Source organism: Nomascus leucogenys, chromosome 12, assembly GCF_006542625.1.
Source record: "Nomascus leucogenys isolate Asia chromosome 12, Asia_NLE_v1, whole genome shotgun sequence".
NCBI classification, from domain to species: Eukaryota; Metazoa; Chordata; class Mammalia; order Primates; family Hylobatidae; genus Nomascus; species Nomascus leucogenys.
The window spans coordinates 55,507,109-55,529,003 of NC_044392.1; the positions used below are offsets into that span (position 1 = coordinate 55,507,109).

The 21,895-nt window shown below is 43.5% G+C and overlaps 2 protein-coding genes across 24 annotated transcripts in view; one reads left to right on the forward strand and one right to left on the reverse strand.

Moving 5' to 3' along the window:
- The window catches only part of LOC115837636 (putative neuroblastoma breakpoint family member 7), a 655,832-nt gene that overhangs the window by 23,240 nt on the left and 610,697 nt on the right, over window positions 1–21,895 (forward strand).
- LOC100582383 (myomegalin) overlaps window positions 17,025–21,895 on the reverse strand; it is a 230,677-nt gene continuing 225,806 nt past the window's right edge. For 12 of the 23 annotated variants that reach the window (XM_030824692.1, XM_030824688.1, XM_030824695.1 and 9 more), the window contains 3 exons: window positions 21,321–21,464; window positions 20,101–20,239; window positions 17,025–19,794 (listed from right to left, as the gene is read on the reverse strand). In XM_030824692.1, coding sequence (XP_030680552.1) covers window positions 19,406–19,794; window positions 20,101–20,239; window positions 21,321–21,464 — 672 coding nt within the window. In that variant the 3' untranslated portion in view covers window positions 17,025–19,405. The remainder of the gene's footprint in view (window positions 19,795–20,100; window positions 20,240–21,320; window positions 21,465–21,895) is intronic. The other 11 variants (XM_030824704.1, XM_030824711.1, XM_030824700.1 and 8 more) reach the window with 3 other exon arrangements.

Here is a 21,895-nt window from a genome sequence, read left to right on the forward strand (position 1 = left end):
CAGGGTGAATCCTGGCTCCTGGCCCTCACACACCCTTTCTCCCCCTCCCTCCTTCTCTCCTCCCTCCTGTCTGCTCTTTCCCCTCCCTCCCCTGCATCCCTCAGGTACCTTCTGTGGGCCCTGACCCCTCCTTTTCAGAGGCTCCAAAGTGAGCCCTCAAAACACATGGTAACCTTGGACATTTCCAAAACTGGAGAGATTTGGCCACACCATTTTTATGAGCTAGGAAGGTCCTCCAGATCTCTTGCCTAAAATTTTCTGTTGATGAGAAGAGAACAAAAGAGTTTTCATCTGATCTGGTCCTAAGGCAACTTCTCCTTGGAGCAGAGTCTGGGCAGGAAGAAGGGGATTGCCCAGGGCCCTGGACTTGCCCCTCCAAGCTGCTCTGCTCTGCTCCCCTTCACTGCCAGAGAGCTGGTCAGGGATCAGGAACCTCTGTTCTTCACAGATGCTGGGATCCCAGGCTCAAATCTAAATATTGTCTGATGTAGGAGGCTAAGGGAGGCAATTCCCTGGAGAGAGGTGTCAGGATTTGGGACAAGAGCAGCATCTAGTTGCCGTCCACAGAGACCCCAAGGACAGGAATCCACTGGTAGCCGGTTGGAGGGGATCCCATGAAAACAAAATGAAATGTGCGCGTTAGTACTGGACCCAAGATCAGGAGGTGAAAAACTGCACTGTCCTAAGGGATGAAGGAATTAGGGAATCCTGGAAGTAAAGTTTTTCATATAGGTCATTTCTTCCAAAGAGACACAGGGCAGTGGCCCAATGACGTGAGTAAAAGAAAACTTGGGATCTAGGATTGAGGGGAGGCAGCCTTTTTAGTGGAGGAGACCTGTAACCTGGAGGCCCACGGTCACCCTGAGAGGGGAGGGGTCTTGCTGGTCGCTGGGTCCGGGACTCCAATTGCACACAGCCAGTGGCATGGAGGGTCTGTGACCACGATTGGGGCAATTTCCCCCATTCTGCTTAGGGAGCAATAGAGAGGAACATCACTGGAATTATACCGAAAGGTCCCACTGAGACTTGAACCCTGATCACTGTATTCAGAGTCCAAAGTGCTCACCATCACACCATGGAACCTCACACTAGCTCATAACTGGAGGTAACTGAGTTCATACTTTGCAGCCATAGTTCCCACGCACCTGTGTTAAAGCATTTCTTCTGATCCCTCAAGCAACACTGAGGAAGGTGGACCTGCGTGGGAGGAGTCATCCTCTTTCTTTCTCTCTGCCCTCTCCTTTGATCAACTTTTATCATTTCATTTGCACCTCAGAAAATGAGGCAAAATCCAGTTTGGACTTAGGGCCAGGGAAGAGCCCTTGAGGCCTCCCTCATGGAAAACATACTCTCTCAGTTTACCAGAGTTTCCTGTACCAAGGGGAAATTTCTGCAAACAGTAGTGTTATATTCTTTTTGCCTTCCCTCTTTTCCCTTTGCCCAGGGAGGCCAGATGTTTGTGAGAACAGGACTTGGGACTTCCTCGGTGCCTTTCCCCCTTCCTCCATGTAGTAAATAATGGCTGACACCAAGCAAGTGGGATTGGGAGGCAGGGAATCTTTCATTTTCTTCTTCACATACTTCTGTGAATTTTTTTGGTTGGTTTTGGCAAGATTTTCTCACCAGAAATAGAGATTTGTTGGATTTAAAATAAAAAGTAATCAGCCATGTTTTACATTTCTATAAAACACTCAAACCAGGCCATACTCCCCTGCAGTGCCTCAAAGTCAACCATACACTGTCGAGGTCAGGACGCGGGGCCCTGACCCTTAAGCACAGTGTGTTTTCTCAGAATTGGCCAAGTTTGACGCCATTCCAATTTCTCAATATACCACAACCTATTAATTGCGGTTTTTAAAAGTGTACATGTATTTTTACCAAAACCCCAGGGGTTCAGTGTCGGTCCTGCTGTTCACTGTTGGTCCAGCACACAGAAAGCCAATCATTGAGACATTGAGTATTGCTGAGGAAGAAGGCTTTAATTGGGTGCTGCAGCTGAGGAGACAGGAGATGAATCTCAAATCTAGCTCCCTGATCGACTAAAGTTAGGCGTTTATATAGCAGGGAAGAAACATAACTGTGTGTGGGAAAAGAGGAACTAGGGAGAGGTGAGGAAGCACTCATGATGAGTGAGGGGTCTGGCATCTCATTGTCTGGAGGCTGTGATCAGTTGAGTTTCAGGTCTATGATGCTTTTTGAGCAGCCTGAGAGTCCTTTCCTGAGGAAGGAACTCAGATAAAACAAATATAAGTTTGTTTTATAGAATGGCTTGACCTCAGGAGTTTGAAATGAGCCTGGGCAATATGGCGAAACCTTGTCTTTAACGAAAATAAAAAATAAAAATTAAAAAAAAAAGAGGATTGCTTCCAAGATGGCTGAATAGGAACCGCTCCGGTCTACAGCTTCCAGTGAGATCGACACAAAAGACAGGTGACTTCTGCATTTCCAACTGAGGTACCCGGTTCATCTCACTGGGACTGGTTGGATAGTGGGTGCCTCACAGAGGATGAGCCAAAGCAGGGTGGGCTGTCACCTCACCTGGGAAGTGCAAGGGGATGGGGGATTTCTTTTTCCTAGCCAAGGGAAGCTGTGAGTGACTGTACCTGGAGGAGCAGTACACTCCTGCCCCAATACTGCACTTTTTCCACTGTCTTTGCAACCGACAGACCAGGAGATTCCCTCCCATGCCTGGCTCAGCAGGTCCCATGCCCATAGAGCTTTGCCTGCTGCTAGTGCAGCAGTCTGAGATCAACCCGGGACACTGGAGCATATCAGGGGGAGGGGGTTTTGCCACTGCTGAGGCTTGAGTAGGTGGTTCTATGGTCACAGTGTAAACACAGTGGTAGGGAAGCTCGAACTGGGCAGAGCCCACTGCAGCTCAGCAAGGCCTACTGCCTCTCTAGATTCCACCTCTGGGGGCAGGGCACATCTGAATAAAAGGCAGCAGACAGCTTCTGCAGACTTAAACATCCCTGCCTAACAGCTCTGGAGACAGCAGTTGTTCTCCCAGCATGGTGTTCGAGCTCTGATAATGGACAGACAGCCTCCTCAAGTGGGTCACTGAACACTGTGTAGCCTAACTGGGAGACGTCTCCCAGTAGGGGCTGACAGACACCTCACACAGGTGGGTGCCCCTCTGGGATGAAGCTTCCAGAGGAAGGATCAGGCAGCAATATTTGCTATTCTGAAGCCTCTGCTGGTGATGCCCAGGCAAACAGAGTCTGGAGTGAACCTCCAGCAAACTCCAACAGACCTGCAGCTGAGAGGCCTGCCTGTTAGAAGGAAAATTAACAAACAGAAAGGAATAGCATTAATATCAACAAAAAGGAAATCCACACCAAAACTCCATCCATTGATCAACAACATCAAAGACCAAAGTAGTAGACAAAACCACAAAGATGGGGAGAAACCAGAGCAGAAAGGCTGAAAATTCCAAAAACCAGAACACCTCTTCTCCTCCAAAGGAACACAACTCCTCATCAGCAAGGGAACAAAACTGGATGGAGAATTAGTTTGACGAGGTGACAGAAGTAGGCTTCAGAAGGTCAGTAATAACAAACTTCTCTGGGCTAAAGGAGCATGTTTTAACCCATCACAAGGAAGCTGAAAACCTTGGAAAAAGGTGAGATGAATGGCTAACTAGAATAAACAGTGTAGAGAAGAGATTAAATGACCTAAAGGAGCTGAAAACCACAGTAGGAGAACCTCGTGAAGCATACACAAGCTTCAATAGCCGATTTGATCAAGTGGAATAAAGGATATCAGTGATTGAAGATCAAATTAATGAAATAAAGTGAGAAGACAAGATTAGAGAAAAAACAGTAAAAAGAAATGAACAAAGACTCCAATAAATATGGGACTATGTAAAAAGACCAAATCTACATTTGATTGCTGTACCTGAAAGTGACAGGGAGAATGGAACCAAGTTAGAAAACACCCTGCAGGATATTATCCAGGAGAACTTCCCCAACCTAGCAAGGCAGGCCAACAACATTCAAATTCAGGAAATACAGAGAACTCCACAAAGATACTCATAGAGAAGAGCAACCCCAAGACACATAATTGTCAGATTTACCAAGGTTGAAATGAAGGAAAAAATGTTAAGGGCAGCCAGAGAGAAAGGTTGGGTTACCCACAAAGGGAAGCCCATCAGACTAACAGCGGATCTCTCGGCAGAAACACCACAAGCCAGAATAGAGTGGGGACCAATATTCGACATGCTTAAAGAAAAGAATTTTCAACCCAGAATTTCATATCCAGCCAAGTGAAGCTTCATAAGTGAAGGAGAAATAAAATCCATTACAGACAAGCAAATGCTGAGAGATTTTGTCACCACCAGACCTGCCTTACAAGAGCTCCTGAAGGAAGCACTAAACATGGAAAGGAACAACCAGTACCAGCCACTGCAAAAACATGCCAAATTGTAAAGACCATCTATGCTATGAAGAAACTGCATCAATTAATAGGTGAAATAAGTCCGGGCGCAGTGGCTCACACCTGTAATCCCAGCACTTTGGGAGGCCAAGGTGGGTGGATCACAAGGTCAGGAGATTGAGACCATCCTGGCTAACATGGTGAAACCCCATCTCTACTAAAAATACAAAAACAAAACTAGCCGGGCGCAGTGGCAGGCACTGTAGTCCCAGCTATTCGAGAGGCTGAGGCAGGAGAATGGTGTGAACCTGGAAGGCGGAGCTTGCAGTGAGCTGAGATTGCACAACTGCACTCCAGCCTGGGTGACAGAGCGAGACTCCGTCTCAAAAAAAAGAAAAAACATAGGTGAAATAACCAGCTAGTATCACAATGACAGGATCAAATTCACACATAACAATGTTAACCTGAAACGCAAATGGGATAAATGCCCCAATTAAAAAACACAGACTGGCAAATTGGATAAAGAGTCAAGACCCAGGGGCGGTTCCAAGATGGCTGAATAGGAACAGCTCCAGTCTACAGCTCCCAGTGTGAGTGATGCAGAAGATGGGTGATGTCTGCATTTCCAATTGAGGTACCGGGTTCATCTCACTGGGGCTTGTCAGACAGTGGGTGCAGGACAGTGGGTGCAGGAAACTGGGTGCAGGACAGTGGATGCAGTGCACTGAGCATGAGCCAAAGCAGGGCAAGGCATCACCTCACCCAGGAAGCACAAGGGGTCAGGGAATTCCCTTTCATACCCAAGCAAAGCTGTGACAGATGGCACCTGGAAAATTGGGTCACTCCCACGCTAATACAGCGCTTTTCCAATGGTCTTAGCAAACGGCACACTAGGAGATTATATCCTGCGCTTGGCTCAGAGGGTCTCACACCCACGGAGCCTTGCTCCTTGCTAGCACAGCAGTCTGAGATTGAACTGCAAGGTGGCAGCGAGGCTGGGGGAGGGGTGCCTGCCATTGCTGAGGCTTGAGTAGGAAAACAAAGCTGCAGAGAAGCTTGAACTGGGTGGAGCCTACCACAGCTCAAGGAGGCCTGCCTTTCTCTGTAGACTCCACCTCTGGGGGCAGGGCATAGCCAAACAAAAGGCAGCAGAAACCTCTGCAGACTTAAATGTCCCTGTCTGACAGCTTTGAAGAGAGGAGTGGCTTTCCCAGCATGGAGTTTGAGATCTGAAAATGGACAGACTGCCTCCTCAAGCAGGTCCCTGACTCCTGAGTAGCCTATCTGGGAGGCACCCCCCAGTAGGGGCAGACTGACACCTCACATGGCTGGGTACCCCTCTGAGGCAAAACCTCCAGAGGAACGATCACACAGCAACATTTGCTGTTCAGCAATATTTGCTTTTCTGCAGCCTCCGCTGCTGATACCCAGGTAAACAGGGTCTAGAACAGACCTCCAGCAAACTCCAACAGACCAGCAGCTGAGGGTCCTGACTGTTAAAAGGAAAACTAATGACAGAAAGGACATCCACACCAAAATCCCATCTGTATGTCACTATCATCAAAGACCACAGGTAGATAAAACCACAAAGATGGGGAAAAAACAGAACAGAAAAACTGAAAATTCTAAAAATCAGAGTGCCTCTCCTCCTCCAAAGGAACGCAGCTCTTCACCAGCAATGGAACAAAGCTGGACAGAGAAAGACCTTGATGAGTTGAGAGAAGAAGGCTTCAGAAGATCAAACTACTCTGAGCTAAAGGAGGAAGTTCGAACCCATCACAAAGAAGTTGAAAACCTTGAAAAAAGATTAGACAAATGACTAACTAGAATAACCAATGCAGAGAAGTCCTTAAAGGACCTGATGGAGCTGAAAACCATGGCATGAGAACTACATGATGAATGCACAAGCTTCAGTAGCTGATTTGATCAACTGGAAGAAAGGGTATCAGTGATTGAAGATCAAATTAATGAAATGAAGCGAGAAGAGAAGTTTAGAGAAAAAAGAATAAAAAGAAACAAACAAAGCCTCCAAGAAATATGGGACTATGTGAAAAGACCAAATCTACGTCTCACTGGTGTACCTGAAAGTGATGGGGAGAATGGAACCAAGTTGGAAAGCACTCTGCAGGATATTATCCAGGAGAACTTCCCCAACCTAGCAAGGCAGGCCAACATTCAAATTCAGGAAATATAGAGAATGCCGCAAAGACACGCCACGAGAAGAGCAACTCCAAGAAAAATAATTGTCAGATTCACCAAAGCTGAAATGAAGGAAAAAATGTTAAGGGCAGCCAGAGAGAAAAGTCAGGTTACCCACAAAGGGAAGCCCATCAGACTAATAGCTGATCTCTCAGCAGAAATTCCACAAGCCAGAAGGGAGTGGGGGCTAATATTCAACATTCTTAAAGAAAAGAATTTTCAATGCAGAATTTCATATCCAGCCAAATGAAGCTTCATAAGTGAAGGACAAATAAAATACTTTACAGACAAGCAAATGCTGAGAGATTCTGTCACCACCAGGCCTGCCTTACAAGAGCTCCTGCAAGAAGCACTAAACATGGAAAGGAACAACCAGTACCAGCCACTGCAAAACCATGCCAAATTATAAAGACCATTGATGCTAGGAAGAAACTGCATCAACTAATGAACAAAATAACCAGCTAACATCATAATGACAGGATCACATTCACACATAATAATATTAACCTTAAATGTAAATGGACTAAATGCTCCAATTAAAAGACACAGACTGGCAAATTGGATAAAGAGTCAAGACCCATCAGTGTTCTGTATTCAGGAAACCCATCTCACATGCAGAGACACACATAGGCTCAAAATAAAGGGATGGAGGAAGATCTACCAAGCAAATGGAAAACAAAAAAAGGCAGGGGTTGCAATCCTAGTCTCTGAAAAAACAGACTTTAAACCAACAAAGATCAAAAGAAACAAAGAAGGCCAGTACATAATGGTAAAGGGATCAATTCAACAAGAAGAGCTAACTATCCTAAATATATATGCACCCAATACAGGAGCACCCAGATTCATAAAGCAAGTCCTTAGAGACCTACAAAGAGTATTAGACTCCCACACAATAATAATGGGAGACTTTAACACCCCACTGTCAACATTAGACAGATCAACGAGACAGAAAGTCAACAAGGATGTCCAGGAATTGAATTCAGCTCTGCACCAAGCAGACCTAATAGACATCTACAGAACTCTCCACCCCAAATCAACAGAATATACATTCTTCTCAGTACCACACTGCACCTATTCCAAAATTGACCATATAGTTGGAAGAAAAGAGCTCTTCAGCAAATGTAAAAGAACAGAAATTATAATAAACTGTCTCTCAGACCACAGTGCAATCAACCTAGAACTCAGGATTAAGAAACTCACTCAAAACCACTCAACTACATGGAAACTGAACAACCTGCTCCTGAATGACTACTGGGTAAATAATGAAATAAAGGCAGAAATAAAGAGGTTCTTTGGAACCAACGAGAACAAAGACACAACATACCAGAATCTCTGGGACACATTTAAAGCAGTGTGTAGAGGGAAATTTATAGCACTAAATGCCCACAAGAGAAAGCAGGAAAGATCTAAAATCGACACCCTAACATCACAATTAAAAGAACTAGAGAAGCAAGAGCAAAAACATTCAAAAGCTAGCAGAAGGCAAGAAATAACTAAGATCAGAGAAGAACTGAAGGAGATAGAGACACAAAAATCCCTTCAAAAAATCAATGAATCCAGGAGCTGGTTTTTTGAAAAGATCAGCAAAATTGATAGACCACTAGCAAGACTAATAAAGAAGAAAAGAGAGAAGAATCAAATAGATGCAATAAAAAATGATAAAGAGGATATCACCACCAAACCCACAGAAATACAAACTACCATCAGAGAATACTATAAACACCTTTATGCAAATAAACTAGAAAATGTAGAAGAAATGGATAAATTCCTTGACACATACACCCTCCCAAGACTAAACCAGGAAGAAGTTGAATCTCTGAATAGACCAATAACAGGCTCTGAAATTGAGGCAATAATTAATAGCTTATCAACCAAAAAAAAGTCCAGGACCAGATGGATTCACAGCCGAATTCTATCAGAGGTACAAGGAGGAACTGGTACCATTCCTTCTGAAACTATTCCAATCAATAGAAAAAGAGGGAATCCTCCCTAATTCATTTTATGAGGCCAGCATCATCCTGATACCAAAGCCTGGCAGAGATAAAATGAAAAAGGAGAATTTTAGACCAATATCCCTGATGAACATCGATGCAAAAATCCTCAATAAAACACTGGCAAACCGAATCCAGCAGCACATCAAAAAGCTTATCCACCATGATCAAGAGGGCTTCATCCCTGGGATGCAAGGCTGGTTCAACATACACAAATCAATAAATGTAATCCAGCATATAAACAGAACCAATGACAAAAACCACATGATTATCTCAATGGATGCCAAAAAGTCCTTCGACAAAATTCATCAGCCCTTCATGCTAAAAACTCTCAATAAATTAGGTATTGATGGGATGTATCTAAAAATAATGAGAGCTATTTATGACAAACCCACAGCCAATATCATACTGAATTGGCAAAAACTGGAAGCATTCCCTTTGAAAAATGGCACATGACAGGGATGCCCTCTCCCACAACTCCTATTCAACATAGTGTTGGAAGTTCTGGCCAGGGCAATCAGGCAGCAGAAAGAAATAAAGGATATTCAATTAGGAAAAGAGGAAGTCAAATTATTCCTGTTTGCAGATGACATGATTGTATATCTAGAACCCCCCATCGTCTCAGCCCAAAATCTCCTTAAGCTGATAAGCAACTTCAGCAAAGTCTCAGGATACAAAATCAATGTGCAAAAATCACAAGCATTCTTATACACCAATAACAGACAAACAGAGAGCCAAATCATGAGTGAACTCCCTTCACAATTGCTTCAAAGAGAATAAAATATCTAGGAATCCAACTTACAAGGGATGTGAAGGACCTCTTCAAGGAGAACTACAAACCACTGCTCAGTGAAATAAAAGAGGACACAAACATATGGAAGAACATTCCATGCTCATGGATAGGAAGAATCAATATCGTGAAAATGGCCACACTGCCCAAGGAAATTTATAGACTCCATGCCATCCCCAACAAGCTACCAATGACTTTCTTCACATAATTGGAAAAAACTACTTTAAACTTCATATGGAACCAAAAAAGAGCCCACATTGCCAAGTCAATCCTAAGCCAAAAGAACAAAGCTGGAGGCATCACGCTATCTGACTTCAAACTATACTACAAGGCTACAGTAACCAAAACAGCATGGTACTGGTACCAAAACAGAGATATAGACCAATGGAACAGAACAGAGCCCTTAGAAATAACACCACACATCTACAACCATCTGAACTTTGACAAACCTGACAAAAACAATAAATGGGGAAAGGATTCCCTATTTAACAAATGGTGCTGGGAAAACTGGCTAGCCGTATGTAGAAAGCTGAAACTGGATCCCTTCCTTACACCTTATATAAAAATTAATTCAAGGTAGATTAAAGACTTAACTGTTAGACCTAAAACCATAAAAACTCTAGAAGAAAACCTAGGCAATACCATTCAGGATATAGGCATGGGCAAGGACTTCATGTCTAAAGCACCCAAAAGCAATGGCAACAAAAGCCAAAATTGACAAATGGGATCTAATTAAATTAAAGAGCTTCTTCACAGCAAAAGAAACTACCATTAGAGTGAACAGGCAACCTACAGAATGGGAGAAAATTTTTGCAATCTACTCATCTGACAAAGGGCTAATATCCAGAATCTACAAAGAACTCAAACAAATTTACAAGAAAAAAACAAACAACCCCATCAAAAAGTGGACAAAGGATATGAACAGACACTTCTCAAAAGAAGACATTTATGCAGCCAACAGACACATGGCAAGATGCTCATCATCACTGGTCACCAGAGAAATGCAAATCAAAACCACAATGAGATATCATCTCACACCAGTTAGAATGGCAATCATTAAAAAGTCAGGAAACAACAGGTGCTGGAGATGTGGAGAAATAGGAACACTTTTACACTGTTGGTGGGACTGTAAACTAGTTCAACCATTGTGGAAGGCAGTGTGGCGATTCCTCAGGGATCTACAACTAGAAATACCATTTGACCCAGCCATCCCATTACTGGGTATATACCCAAAGGAATATAAATCATGCTGCTATAAAGACACATGCACATGTATGTTTATTGTGGCACTACTCACAATAGCAAAGACTTGGAACCAACCCAGATGTTCATCAATGATAGACTGGATTAAGAAAATGTGGCACATATACACCATGGAATACTATGCAGCCATAAAAAAGGATGAGTTCATGTCATTTGTAGGGACATAGATGAAACTGGAAACCATAATTCTCAGCGAACTATCACAAGGACAAAAAACCAAACACCGCATGTTCTCACTCACAGGTGGGAATTGAACAATGAGAACATGTGGACACAGGAAGGGGAACATCACACACTGGGGCCTGTTGTGGGGTGGGCGGCAGGGGGAGGGATAGCATTAGGAGATATACCTAATATAAATGACAAGTTAATGGGTGCAGCAAACCAACATGGCACATGTATACATATGTAACAAAGCTGCATGTTGTGCACATGTACCCTAGGACTTAAAGTATAATAAAAATATATATATATATTGGAAAAAAAAAGTGTCAAGACCCATCAGTGTGCTGTATTCAGGAGACCCATCACACGTGCAGAGACAAACATAGGCTCAAAATAAAGGGATGGAGGAAGATCTACCAAGCAAATGGAAAGCAAAAAAAGGCAGGGGTTGCAATTCTGGTCTCTGATGAAATAGTCTTTAAACCAACAAAGATCAAAAGAGACAAAGAAGGCCATTACATAATAGTAAAAGGATCAATTCAACGAGAAGAGCTAACTATCCTAAATATATATGCACCCAATACAGGAGCACCCAGATTCATAAAGCAAGTTCTTAGAGACCTAAAAACAGACTTAGACTCCCACACAATAATAATGGGAGACTTTAATACCCCACTGTCAATATTAGACAGATCAACGAGACAGAAAATTAACAAGGATATTCAGGACCTGAACTCAGCTCTGCACCAAGCAGACCTAATAGACATCTACAGAACTCTCCATCCCAAATTAACAGAATATATATTCTTCTCAGCACCACATCACACTTATTCTAAAATTGACCACAGATTTGGAAGTAAAACACTCCTCAGCAAATGTAAAAGAATAGAAATCACAACAAACTGTCTCTCAGACCACAGTGCAATCAAACTAGAACTCAGGATTAAGAAACTCACTCGAAACCACACAACTACATGGAATTAACTTGCTCCTGAATGACTACTGGGTAAATAATGAAATGAAGGCAGAAACAAAGAGGTTCTTTGGAACCAATGAAAACAAAGACACAATATACCAGAATCTCTGGGACACATTTAAAGCAGTGAGTAGAGGGAAATTTATGGCACTAAATGCCCACAAGAGAAAGCAGGAAAGATCTAGAATCGACACCCTAATATCACAATTAGAAGAACTAGAGAAGCAAGAGCAAACACATTCAAAAGCTAGCAGAAGGCAAGAAACAACTAAGATCAGAGCAGAACTGAAGGAGATAGAGACACAAAAAAACCCTTCAAAAAATCAATGAATCCAGGAGGTGGTTTTTTGAAAAAAATCAACAAAATGGATAGACCTGCTAGCAAGACTCATAAAGAAGAAAAGAGAGAAAAATCAAATAGATGCAATAAAAAATGAAAAAAGGGATATCACTACTGATCCCACAGAAATACAAACTAGTCTCAGGGAATATTATAACACCTCTAGTCAAATAAACTAGAAAATCTAGAAGAAATGGATAAATTCCTGGATACATACAGCCTCCCATGACTAAACTAGGAAGAGCTCAAATCCTGGAATAGACTATTAACAGGTTCTGAAATTGAGGCGATAATTAATAGCCTACCAAGCAAAAAAATTCCAGGGCCAGATAGTTTCACAGCCAAATTCTACCAGAGGTAAAAAGAGGAGCTGGTACCATTCCTTCTGAAACTATTTCAATCAATAGAAAAAGAGGGAAACCTCCCTAACTCATTTTATGAGGCCAGCATCATCCTGATACCAAAGCCTGGCAGAGACAAAACAAAAAAAGATAATTTTAGGCCAATATCCGTAATGAACATCGATGTGAAAATCCTCAATAAAATACTGGCAAACCGAATCCAGCAGCACATCAAACAGCTTATCCACCACGATCAAGTTGGCTTCATCCCTGGGATGCAAGGCTGGTTTGACATACACAAATCAACAAATGTAATCCATCACTTAAACAGAACCAATGACAAAAACCACATGATTATCTCAATAGATGCAGAAAAGGCCTTCGACAAAACTCAACAGACTTTCATGCTAAAAACTCTCAATAAACTAGATATTGATTGAACATATCTCAAAATAATAAGAGCTATTTATGACAAGCCCACAACCAATATCACACTGAATGGGCAAAAACTGGAAGCATTCCCTTTGAAAAATGGCACATGACAGGGATGCCCTCTCCCACAACTCCTATTCAACATAGTGTTGGAAGTTCTGGCCAGGGCAATCAGGCAAGAGAAAGAAATAAAGGGTATTCCATTAGGAAAAGAGGAAGTCAAATTGTCCCTGTTTGCAGAGGACATGATTGTATATTTAGAAAACCCCATCGTCTCAGCCCAAAATCTCTTTAAGCTGATAAGCAACTTCAGCAAAGTCTCAGGATACAAAATCAATGTGCAAAAATTACAAGCATTCCTATACACCAAGAACAGACAAACAGAGAGCCAAATCATGAGTGAACTCCCCTTCACAATTACTACAAACAGAATAAAATATCTAGGAATCCAACTTACAAAAGATGTGAAGGACCTCTTCAAGGAGAACTACAAACCACTGCTCAATGAAATAAAAGAGGACACAAACAAATGGAAGAACATTCCATGCTAATGGATAGGAAGAATCAATATCGTGAAAATGGCCATACTGCCCAAGGAAATTTATAGATTCAATGCCATCCCCATCAAGCTACCAATGACTTTCTTCACAGAACTGGAAAAAAACTACTTTAAAGTTCATATGGAACCAAAAAAGGGCCCTCATAGCCCAGATGATCCTAAGCAAAAAGAACAAAGCTGGAGGCATCACACTACCTGACTTCAAACTATACTACAAGGCTACAGTAAATAAAACAGCATGGTACTGGTACCAAAACAGAGATATAGACCAATGGAACAGAACAGAGGCCTCAGAAATAACACCACACATCTACAACCATCTGATCTTTGACAAACCTGACAAAAAGAAGCAATAGGGAAAGGATTCCCTATTTAATAAATGGTGCTGGGAAAACTGGCTAGCCATATGTAGAAAGCTGAAGCTGGATCCATTCCTTACACCTTACACAAAAATTAACTCAGGATGGATTAAAGACTTAAATGTAAGTCATAACACCATGAAAACCCTAGAAGAAAACCTACATAATACCATTCAGGACATAGGCATGGGCAAAGACTTCATGATTAAAATATCAAAAGCAATGGCAACGAAAGCCAAAATACACAAATGGGATCTAATTAAACTAAAGAGCTTCTGCACAGCAAAAGAAACTATCATCAGAGAGAACAGGCAACCTACAGAATGGGAGAAAATTTTTGCAATCTATCCATCTGACAAAGGGCTAATATCCAGAATCTACAAAGAACTTCAACAAATTTACAAGAAGAAAACAACCCCATCAAAAAGTGGGCAAAGGATATGAACAGACACTTCTCAAAAGAAGACATTTATGCAGCCAACAGACATATGAAAAAATGCTCACCATCACTGGTCATCAGAGAAATGCAAATCAAAACCACAATGAGATACCACTCAAGCCAGTTAGAATGACGATCATTAAAAAGTCAGGAAACAACAGATGCTGGAGAGGATGTGGAGAAATAGGAATGCTTTTACACTGTTGGTGGGAGTATAAATTAGTTCCACCATTGTGGAAGACAGTGTGGTGATTCCTCAAGGATCTAGAACTAGAAATACCATTTGACCCAGCAATCTCATTACTGGGTATGTACCCAAAGGATTATAAATCATGCTACTATAAAGACACATGCACACCTATGTTTATTGAGGCACTATTCACAATAGCAAAGACTTGGAACTAACCCAAATGTCCATCAATAATAGACTAGATAAAGAAAATGTGGCACATATACACCAAAGAATACTATGCAGCCATAAAAAAGGATGAGTTCATGTCCTTTGCAGGGACATGGATGAAGCTAGAAATCATGATTCTCAGCAAAATATCACAAGGACAGAAAACCAAACTCCGCATGTTCTCACTCTTAAGTGGGAGTTGACAAATGAGAACACATGGACACAGGGAGGGGAACATCACACACCGGGGCCTGTTGTGGGGTAGGGGGCTGGGGGAGGGATAGCGTTAGCAGAAATACCTAATGTAAATGATGAGTTGATGGGTGCAGCAAACCAACATGGCACATGTATACCTATGTAACAAACCTGCACGTTGTGCACGTATACCCTAGAACTTAAAGTATTTTTTTAAAAAAAGATTATTTCTTTGAATAAGTGTTCTACTCTTTGCTCCTTTTCAATCCCCTCTTTAAGGCCAATGAATCTTTGATTTTCTCTTTCAAGGCCCTCTTCTAGATCTCTTAAGCATTCTGTGTTCCTTCTCATTTTTCTTTTCTTTTTTCTCCTCTGACTGTATTTTCAAATAGCTTCTTTGCATGCTCACTAATTCTTTCTTCTGCTTGATCAATTCTACTGAGACCCACTAATGCATTTTCAAGCTCCAGCATTTGATTTTTTTCTCTTCAGTAATCTTGTTAAATTTCTGATATATTTCTGAATTGTTTCTCTATGTTTTCTTGAAGTTCATTGAGCTTTCTAAAAATAGCTATTCTGAATTCCCCGAGAGGTTACACATCTCCATCTCTCCAGGGTTGGTCACTGGGTGCCTTACTTGGTCCATTTGTTGAGGTCATATTGACTTCAGTGTTATTGATACTGTCGATGTTTGTCAATATCTGGGCATTGAAGGATAAGGTATTTATTCCAGCCTTTGCAGTCAGGTCCTGTTTGTACTTGTCCTTCAGAGGACCTTCCGGGAATTCAAAGTGGGCTGACGAGTTCCCTAAGCCAGTGATCACTGCAGCCATTTTTGAACTACCGGGCACCCTAGGCCCAGGTACACTGCAATTCTTACAGATTCCCCCAGCCCTGTGGACTTGGGGAAGATCGGGGATTGTTCTCTGCATTCCCAGGTAAAGCCCCTAGCTTACTTCCCTTTCTTTCCCCCAAGCAAAAGGAACCTCTCCTCAGGCTGCACTGCCTGGAGTGTGGGGAGGGGTGATACAGGCATTCCCATAGCTGCTGCAGCTGCTGCCATCATACTGGCTCACACCTCAAGTCCAGGGTCTTCCAGACCTATGCAGCATCAGGGCTTGCCCAAGGACTGCGGTCACCGCGGCCTGCCTGCCACTGAAATTTATTTGTAGCCCAAGAAATTTCCAGTGATAAAGCCGGCCAGAACTTTGGTGCGTTCTTCCTGCTGGGGCAGCTGATTCCCTTGTGGCCCAGGGTGGGTCTAAATGCTTCTTTTGTGGGCACCAGCCTGGAATCAAGTGCTGTGGGGTTCTGCCCAGTGCCGTGTGTCACTATGGCAAGACTGGTACTAAGTTTCAATATAAAGTCCCATACTTTCCCCCTTGTCCCCAAGCCATTAGATTCTCTCTTGGAGATGCCTTTCCTGTGGTTGGGGGAGAGGTGTCACAGGCAATGCAAGACTGTCCTTCCTCCCTTCTTCAATGCATTTTTTCTTGTTAGCATGTTAAAACCAGGTGCTATGATCTCTCACCTGATTAGCCCTTGTGAAAGTGTTTTCTTACATAGATAGTTGTTTAATTTGATGTTCCTTCAGGGAGACCATTGCTGGAGAATTCTATTCTACCATCTTACTCCACCTGCTACCTGCTTTTATTTTTTAAATGTTTCTAGTACATAATTGTGAAGTGATAGCTTATTTTAATCTTGGGGATCAAAAGCATGTAGCTAAGAACTTTTCCCAAGGAATATTTTAAAATTTGTATATCAATGTTTATGGAATGGCATACTTTTTGATTCAAGGTTCTTAAATGTAGTTTTAGTTTTGATTCAATGTTATAGAACACTGTTTTTTTAAACTGTGATCTGCAGCCCACATGTAATGGAATCACCTGGGGTGCTTATATTTAAAAAATGCAGATTCTAGGGCTCAAACCAACTAAATCTCCTGGGATTGGAGACCAGGAGGTAGCTCCTATAATCTCCATAGCTGCTTCTCAGGCACACCAAGTTTAAGAACCATTCTGTCGTATTTTCAGACTGGGGATTCTTACAAAATGACAAAGAAGGAAAACCTTAATCTTTTAAAGTTAGAGTTCAAGCATTAGACTATGTGCTTCTTAAACACAGTTCGTCTTTCCCATTTTCTCTTTCCAGTTCTTTATACTGTCAAGGGATTGCTGCAGAAATGGGAAACAAAGCAGTGAAAGAAAAACTATTTATTTCTTTATACACATTTTGCTTTAATAATCACCAAAAAGACTTTCATTTTCTGTCACCCACCCTGTCCACCGGTTATGTTGGCCTTCAATATATGGAGATAGCAACATATATAAATCTATATCATACATTTATACACACAAACACATTCTATCAGCACTGTGAAGACACAGACTAGGCTTTACTAGACTGGGGGCCTCTCCCATGCCACTTAAAAATGAGCACAGGTTTGCTCTATGCAAGAATTTCAACAGAGTTGGTCTGGCCATCAGTCCCCAATTTCCCCGAGGTAAGATAGGATGACAAAATGGGACAGCATCTTTGAAGTGAGGTCAGTCCAATTTGGGTATCATAGAAGAAAAGAAATAGGATGTGCTAGGTTAAGCCTGAGATGGTATCTGGGAAGTCACCACATGCATGATGTGAACTCAAAGAACGCAGGTGCTACAGCGCAGATCAAAGCCCGCCTGACTCAACCCAACAGGGTCAGGTGTGCATCTGTGAGTAGTGCTCACTGAGCCCCCGCCAGCAGTGTCCGGCAGGGCACCGCTGCTCAGTAGTGTGCTTTTAGAACCTGTCAGAGGAGCTCCAGCATTGGGACCACGTGCCCCATTCATCAGAATCAGGGTCCCATATCCACTGAGTTTTCCATCTCAGGACAGCTGATGAGGCAAGAAATGTGCTGTTGCCAGTTCCCAAGCTTCTGGGGCTGTTGAGAGGCAATATCACAAAACCTTCTATGCAAACTACGCATCTTTTGCTTAGTGCTGGGCCAAGTGGACCTTGGCTAACGGTATTCCATAGCTGTCAGAAAGGCTTTCTGCCTTTCTCCCAGCTCCACCAGGATACATGTCTGACTCCCTCTTCTGGACCCTCCGGTGGACTCGGAGGAATGAGGCCCACACGCTCCTCAGCAGATAGGTAGCTGCACAAAAGGAGGACAGGCCCACCTTTCCTGCTGTTTTAAGGACTTCTGGTGGCTGCGCTTCTTGCATGGTTCCTGGAAGGCAAGGGTCACAAGGCTGGAGCACACGGCAGAGCCTTTAGGGATTTCACCTGCAGACATAAAACAAACCAAATCAGTGTATATTGCCAGGCCCTACTGATGGCTACTTGAAGCTGGAGTGAGAGCTACGTGGTGACCAAAGCCAGGAGCACAGTGAGAGCCAGTTAAGAGGACGAGCTAAGAGCATGCGCTGCAGTCTGGAGGAGCAACAGGTGCCCGAGATTAGGGGGAGCCTCCACACCTCCCTGTGTGCTGAGATCCCTGCTTCAATTCACTGCACACTGGGTGGCTGGATCCTACCACTCCCTCTTCAGGGGCCAGGTGACTCTCCAAATCACTTTGTCTCAGCAGAAAGAGGCCTTTGTCATCTCCACCCAAGAAAGAAGTGCTTAGCATGAAACATGCACATATAGAAACAGCCTGTTGTAGGAAGAAGAGGACATTTTGCTGGGAAGTCCTCTGTTATGTCCAGTCGCCATAATGAGTGTGTGGAGGGGCCAAGTCCACAGGGACCTGAGAGCTCAACTAAGTCCAGTTCCATCTTTGACAGATGAGGGTGCAGCAGTCTCACAGAGACTAAGGGACAAGCCAAAGCCACACAGCAGTTAGTGATAAGCCAGGGATTAGGACTGAGGCCTCGGGTCCTTTCCAGTGATCTATGGGAGGTGGAGCGGAAAGCTTCCACACTGGAGAAAGCCAGTGGATACTAGAGATTTTTGGGTTACCTTTTAGTGGTTACTAGAGACTTTTTGGGTTACCTTTTCTGGGACAGGAATAAGGCTTTACAGAGGCAATCCTGTAAGTGCTGCTCTAAAGAGGCTCAGAAAAGAGAAGAATTATCAGAGAAAAACAAAAGGGAATTAGTGAAAAAATTAAAAAAAGAGCAAGTTAAACTGGTCCAAGTCATTTCTCCAACTATGGAGATCAATGTTCTCTCAGGTTATGGTTTAGAAACATTTCTAGGAATATGCTGAATTGCTTATGACAAAGCTTTGAAGTCCACGTTAAAAGGTTTAGTTTCTGATTTTTAAACCATTTCATATACCTCAAGTTTTTCTTCAAAGCACTTCCTAGGGAATGATTAACACTTAGTGTTTTAAGTAAATGTAGATAATGTCTGGTACATATATAACATTTTTTCCCTGAAGGTTCAGTTGTTATTAACAAATTTGCTTTTAGACCAATGAGACCCAACAGATCTCTTTTGTCATGTTGCTTAAAGATATATCAAAATCAAATTGCTGTTCTTAACCCAGGAGTGTGCAGTGAAATCAGTTTATTAGGTTGCAAATTGCTTTTACTTTTTCACGAAGAGTAGAACACATAACTGGCCTCAAGATCCCTCTACCAAAAGCTCATTCACAGGCAGACTCCTGCATGTCTAACGACTTCAAGAGTGAGCTGAATTGCATTTCTCCAGTCTCCTGACTTGGCATCAAAGAAGAAAAATTGGAGTAAAAAGGAGAGATGATGACAATGTGAGAGTGAACCAAGATACAGGGCAGGAGCTGACGGGGTGGGAGGGTGATGGGAACAGAAACTAGCAGGAAGCTCACTGAGGACCTGTGGTCTTGCAAGTGGACCCCAAATCTTCTCCTGGAAGGCCAAAGCAGGCCAAGGGTCACCTACAAGATCTGCTAACGGATGGTGATGGGTTGGGGACAGGCTTGGTGCCTCTGACTGGTGCAGTAGTTTCCTTACCTCTAAGTTAGTCCTTGCCTTCTTTAAAACATCGTGTGTTCTGGTTACTGAAACAACAAAAGAGCACCACAGAGTAGAAATCACCAGCAGAAATTAACCCTACTTGCTTAGCGTGAGAATTCTAAAGCATTTATTTCTTTCTGGCCATTCAGCTTGGAGTCTCCTGCTATCCACCCCCTGTCCTCCCCACCCTCTGCATCCACAATTGCTCGTGGCACAGGAGGTTTGGGGACATCAAATCAGTCTCCACTCCCAACATCTCCAAGCCCCCCTGGTCACTTCTCATCTGAAGCACAAGTAGGGCATCAGGAAGACTGCCCGTTTCTTCCCCCATTCCCTCTCAGGGAACCTACGCTGGCTGACGATGAACTGCTCCATGCTCTCCTTCTGCTGGTTGGCCATCTTCAGACGCTCAGTTGTGCTCTGAAGGAGCTGCTCCTGTTTGGATATTTTGGTTCTCAGTTGCAGAAGTTCCCTTTCTGTTGATTCTCCCTGGATACGAGGAACAGACTCTTACTGACCAGGCAGAAGGCCTAAAACACCCTGTGCTTTGTGGCTCTTTCCAATTCAAAGAAGGATTCTACAATCTTCTCAACCCTCCTGAACTGGATTTCCTCCTTCACAGCCTCGGATACCTCCAGCTGAGGACAGTTTAGGGTGAGGCCATTAGGTAGGAATATTGAGACTCTGGAATTCCCCATGCAGACTAGCACAGACCTACACACCTGTAGCTTAAGAGAACCTCGCTTCAGGCTGGCATAAAACTCCCAACTCTGAAGAGGACCTTGCTTTAGTCCTGATATCAGTTCTGTCACTCTCCCTTCACAGGTAAGATTGAGAGTTCAGAAATGTTATGCTGGGGTGAGAGATCTGGACTCAGGCAAGTTTGCAAGTTTGTAAATATTTGTGCCAACATGAAGATAGCAAAACACCCTCTCCCTGGAATTAGCATAATTGGATCCAAAAGGTATTGGTGACATTGATCTGAAGCCAGAATCCCTGGGGAGGGGATCCTGAAACCTGCCTACACAAGGGTCTGCCAATCAGCCTGAGCTCTGAGCAGCTCCTGAGGGGTGGCTGACTTTCCCCAGGCCTGGTCCAGAGATGTCAGCTTAAGTGATATGCTAGGATTCCAGGCAGTGGCTAAAAAGGCTCAGTCTCATGGGGGCATTCTGTGATCATTGGACCATGGGACCTGAGGGGTAGGAGATGGGTGCTGAAGCTTTAACTGAATTTCAGCTCAGTCGAACTTCAGAGAGGTAAAGAAACTGAACATTTATGGATTGCCAGGATTATGATGTCTCCGCCTTCTCCACACCCCTTCTTCTTCTTCTTTGATTTCTTAACCAGGGGCCAGGGGGCTGGTGGGGAATGGGATGTATTCAGAGCTGCAATGAAAGCAGCCACCATGGGTCAGAGATGTCCCTCCAGGGAGACTCCTCTAAGTTCCTGTCTATCCCAACTCACTATGTGGCTCCTGATTTTCTGGAAAAGCTGTGACATTGAGGAGACAGAACAGTATTGGAGGACAGGAGAACTGGGTTTGAACCAAGAAAGGACACTGGCATCTTACCACTTTGCCAGGCAGCACAGGGATGTGGGTGCTTGGCAGGGCCGCTCTCCAGAACATGGTGAGGAGGGAAGCCGACTCCTCTAGGGCATGGTGCAGGGCGCTGGTGCTGCTCTGAAGCTCATGAATGCCTTTGCTGCCTAGCACCTGGGGAAAGGTAACACCACAGGAGCGGAGAGATTACTTTCTTCCCCCTGCGTGGGTTCAAGCTTCCTTTGTGAGTGAGGCACAGAACATGCACCTGCTTGAACTTGTGAAGCCCTCGCACAACCGTTTGCAGCTCTCAGAACTAAGGTGCTGCTCCCTTTACCAGGAATGCCTTCCTCCACCTGCAGAACCCACAAGGCTTTCAAAACTCACCCCCCTTGCTATGTCCTCTATGAACCTGTTACCTTCCTTGTCTGAGATAAATGACCACGTTTGCACTGGCGCTTTCTCAGCACAGAGGGTGACTTCTCATACTGTGCCTGTAGCCCCTTACTGGGCTTATCTACTTGGGTGTGTGTCTTGCCCTCCAGTGTGGGGGCTCCGTGGAGGCAGGGCTGTCCCTACGCATCCATGGGTCTCCAGCAGCTCAG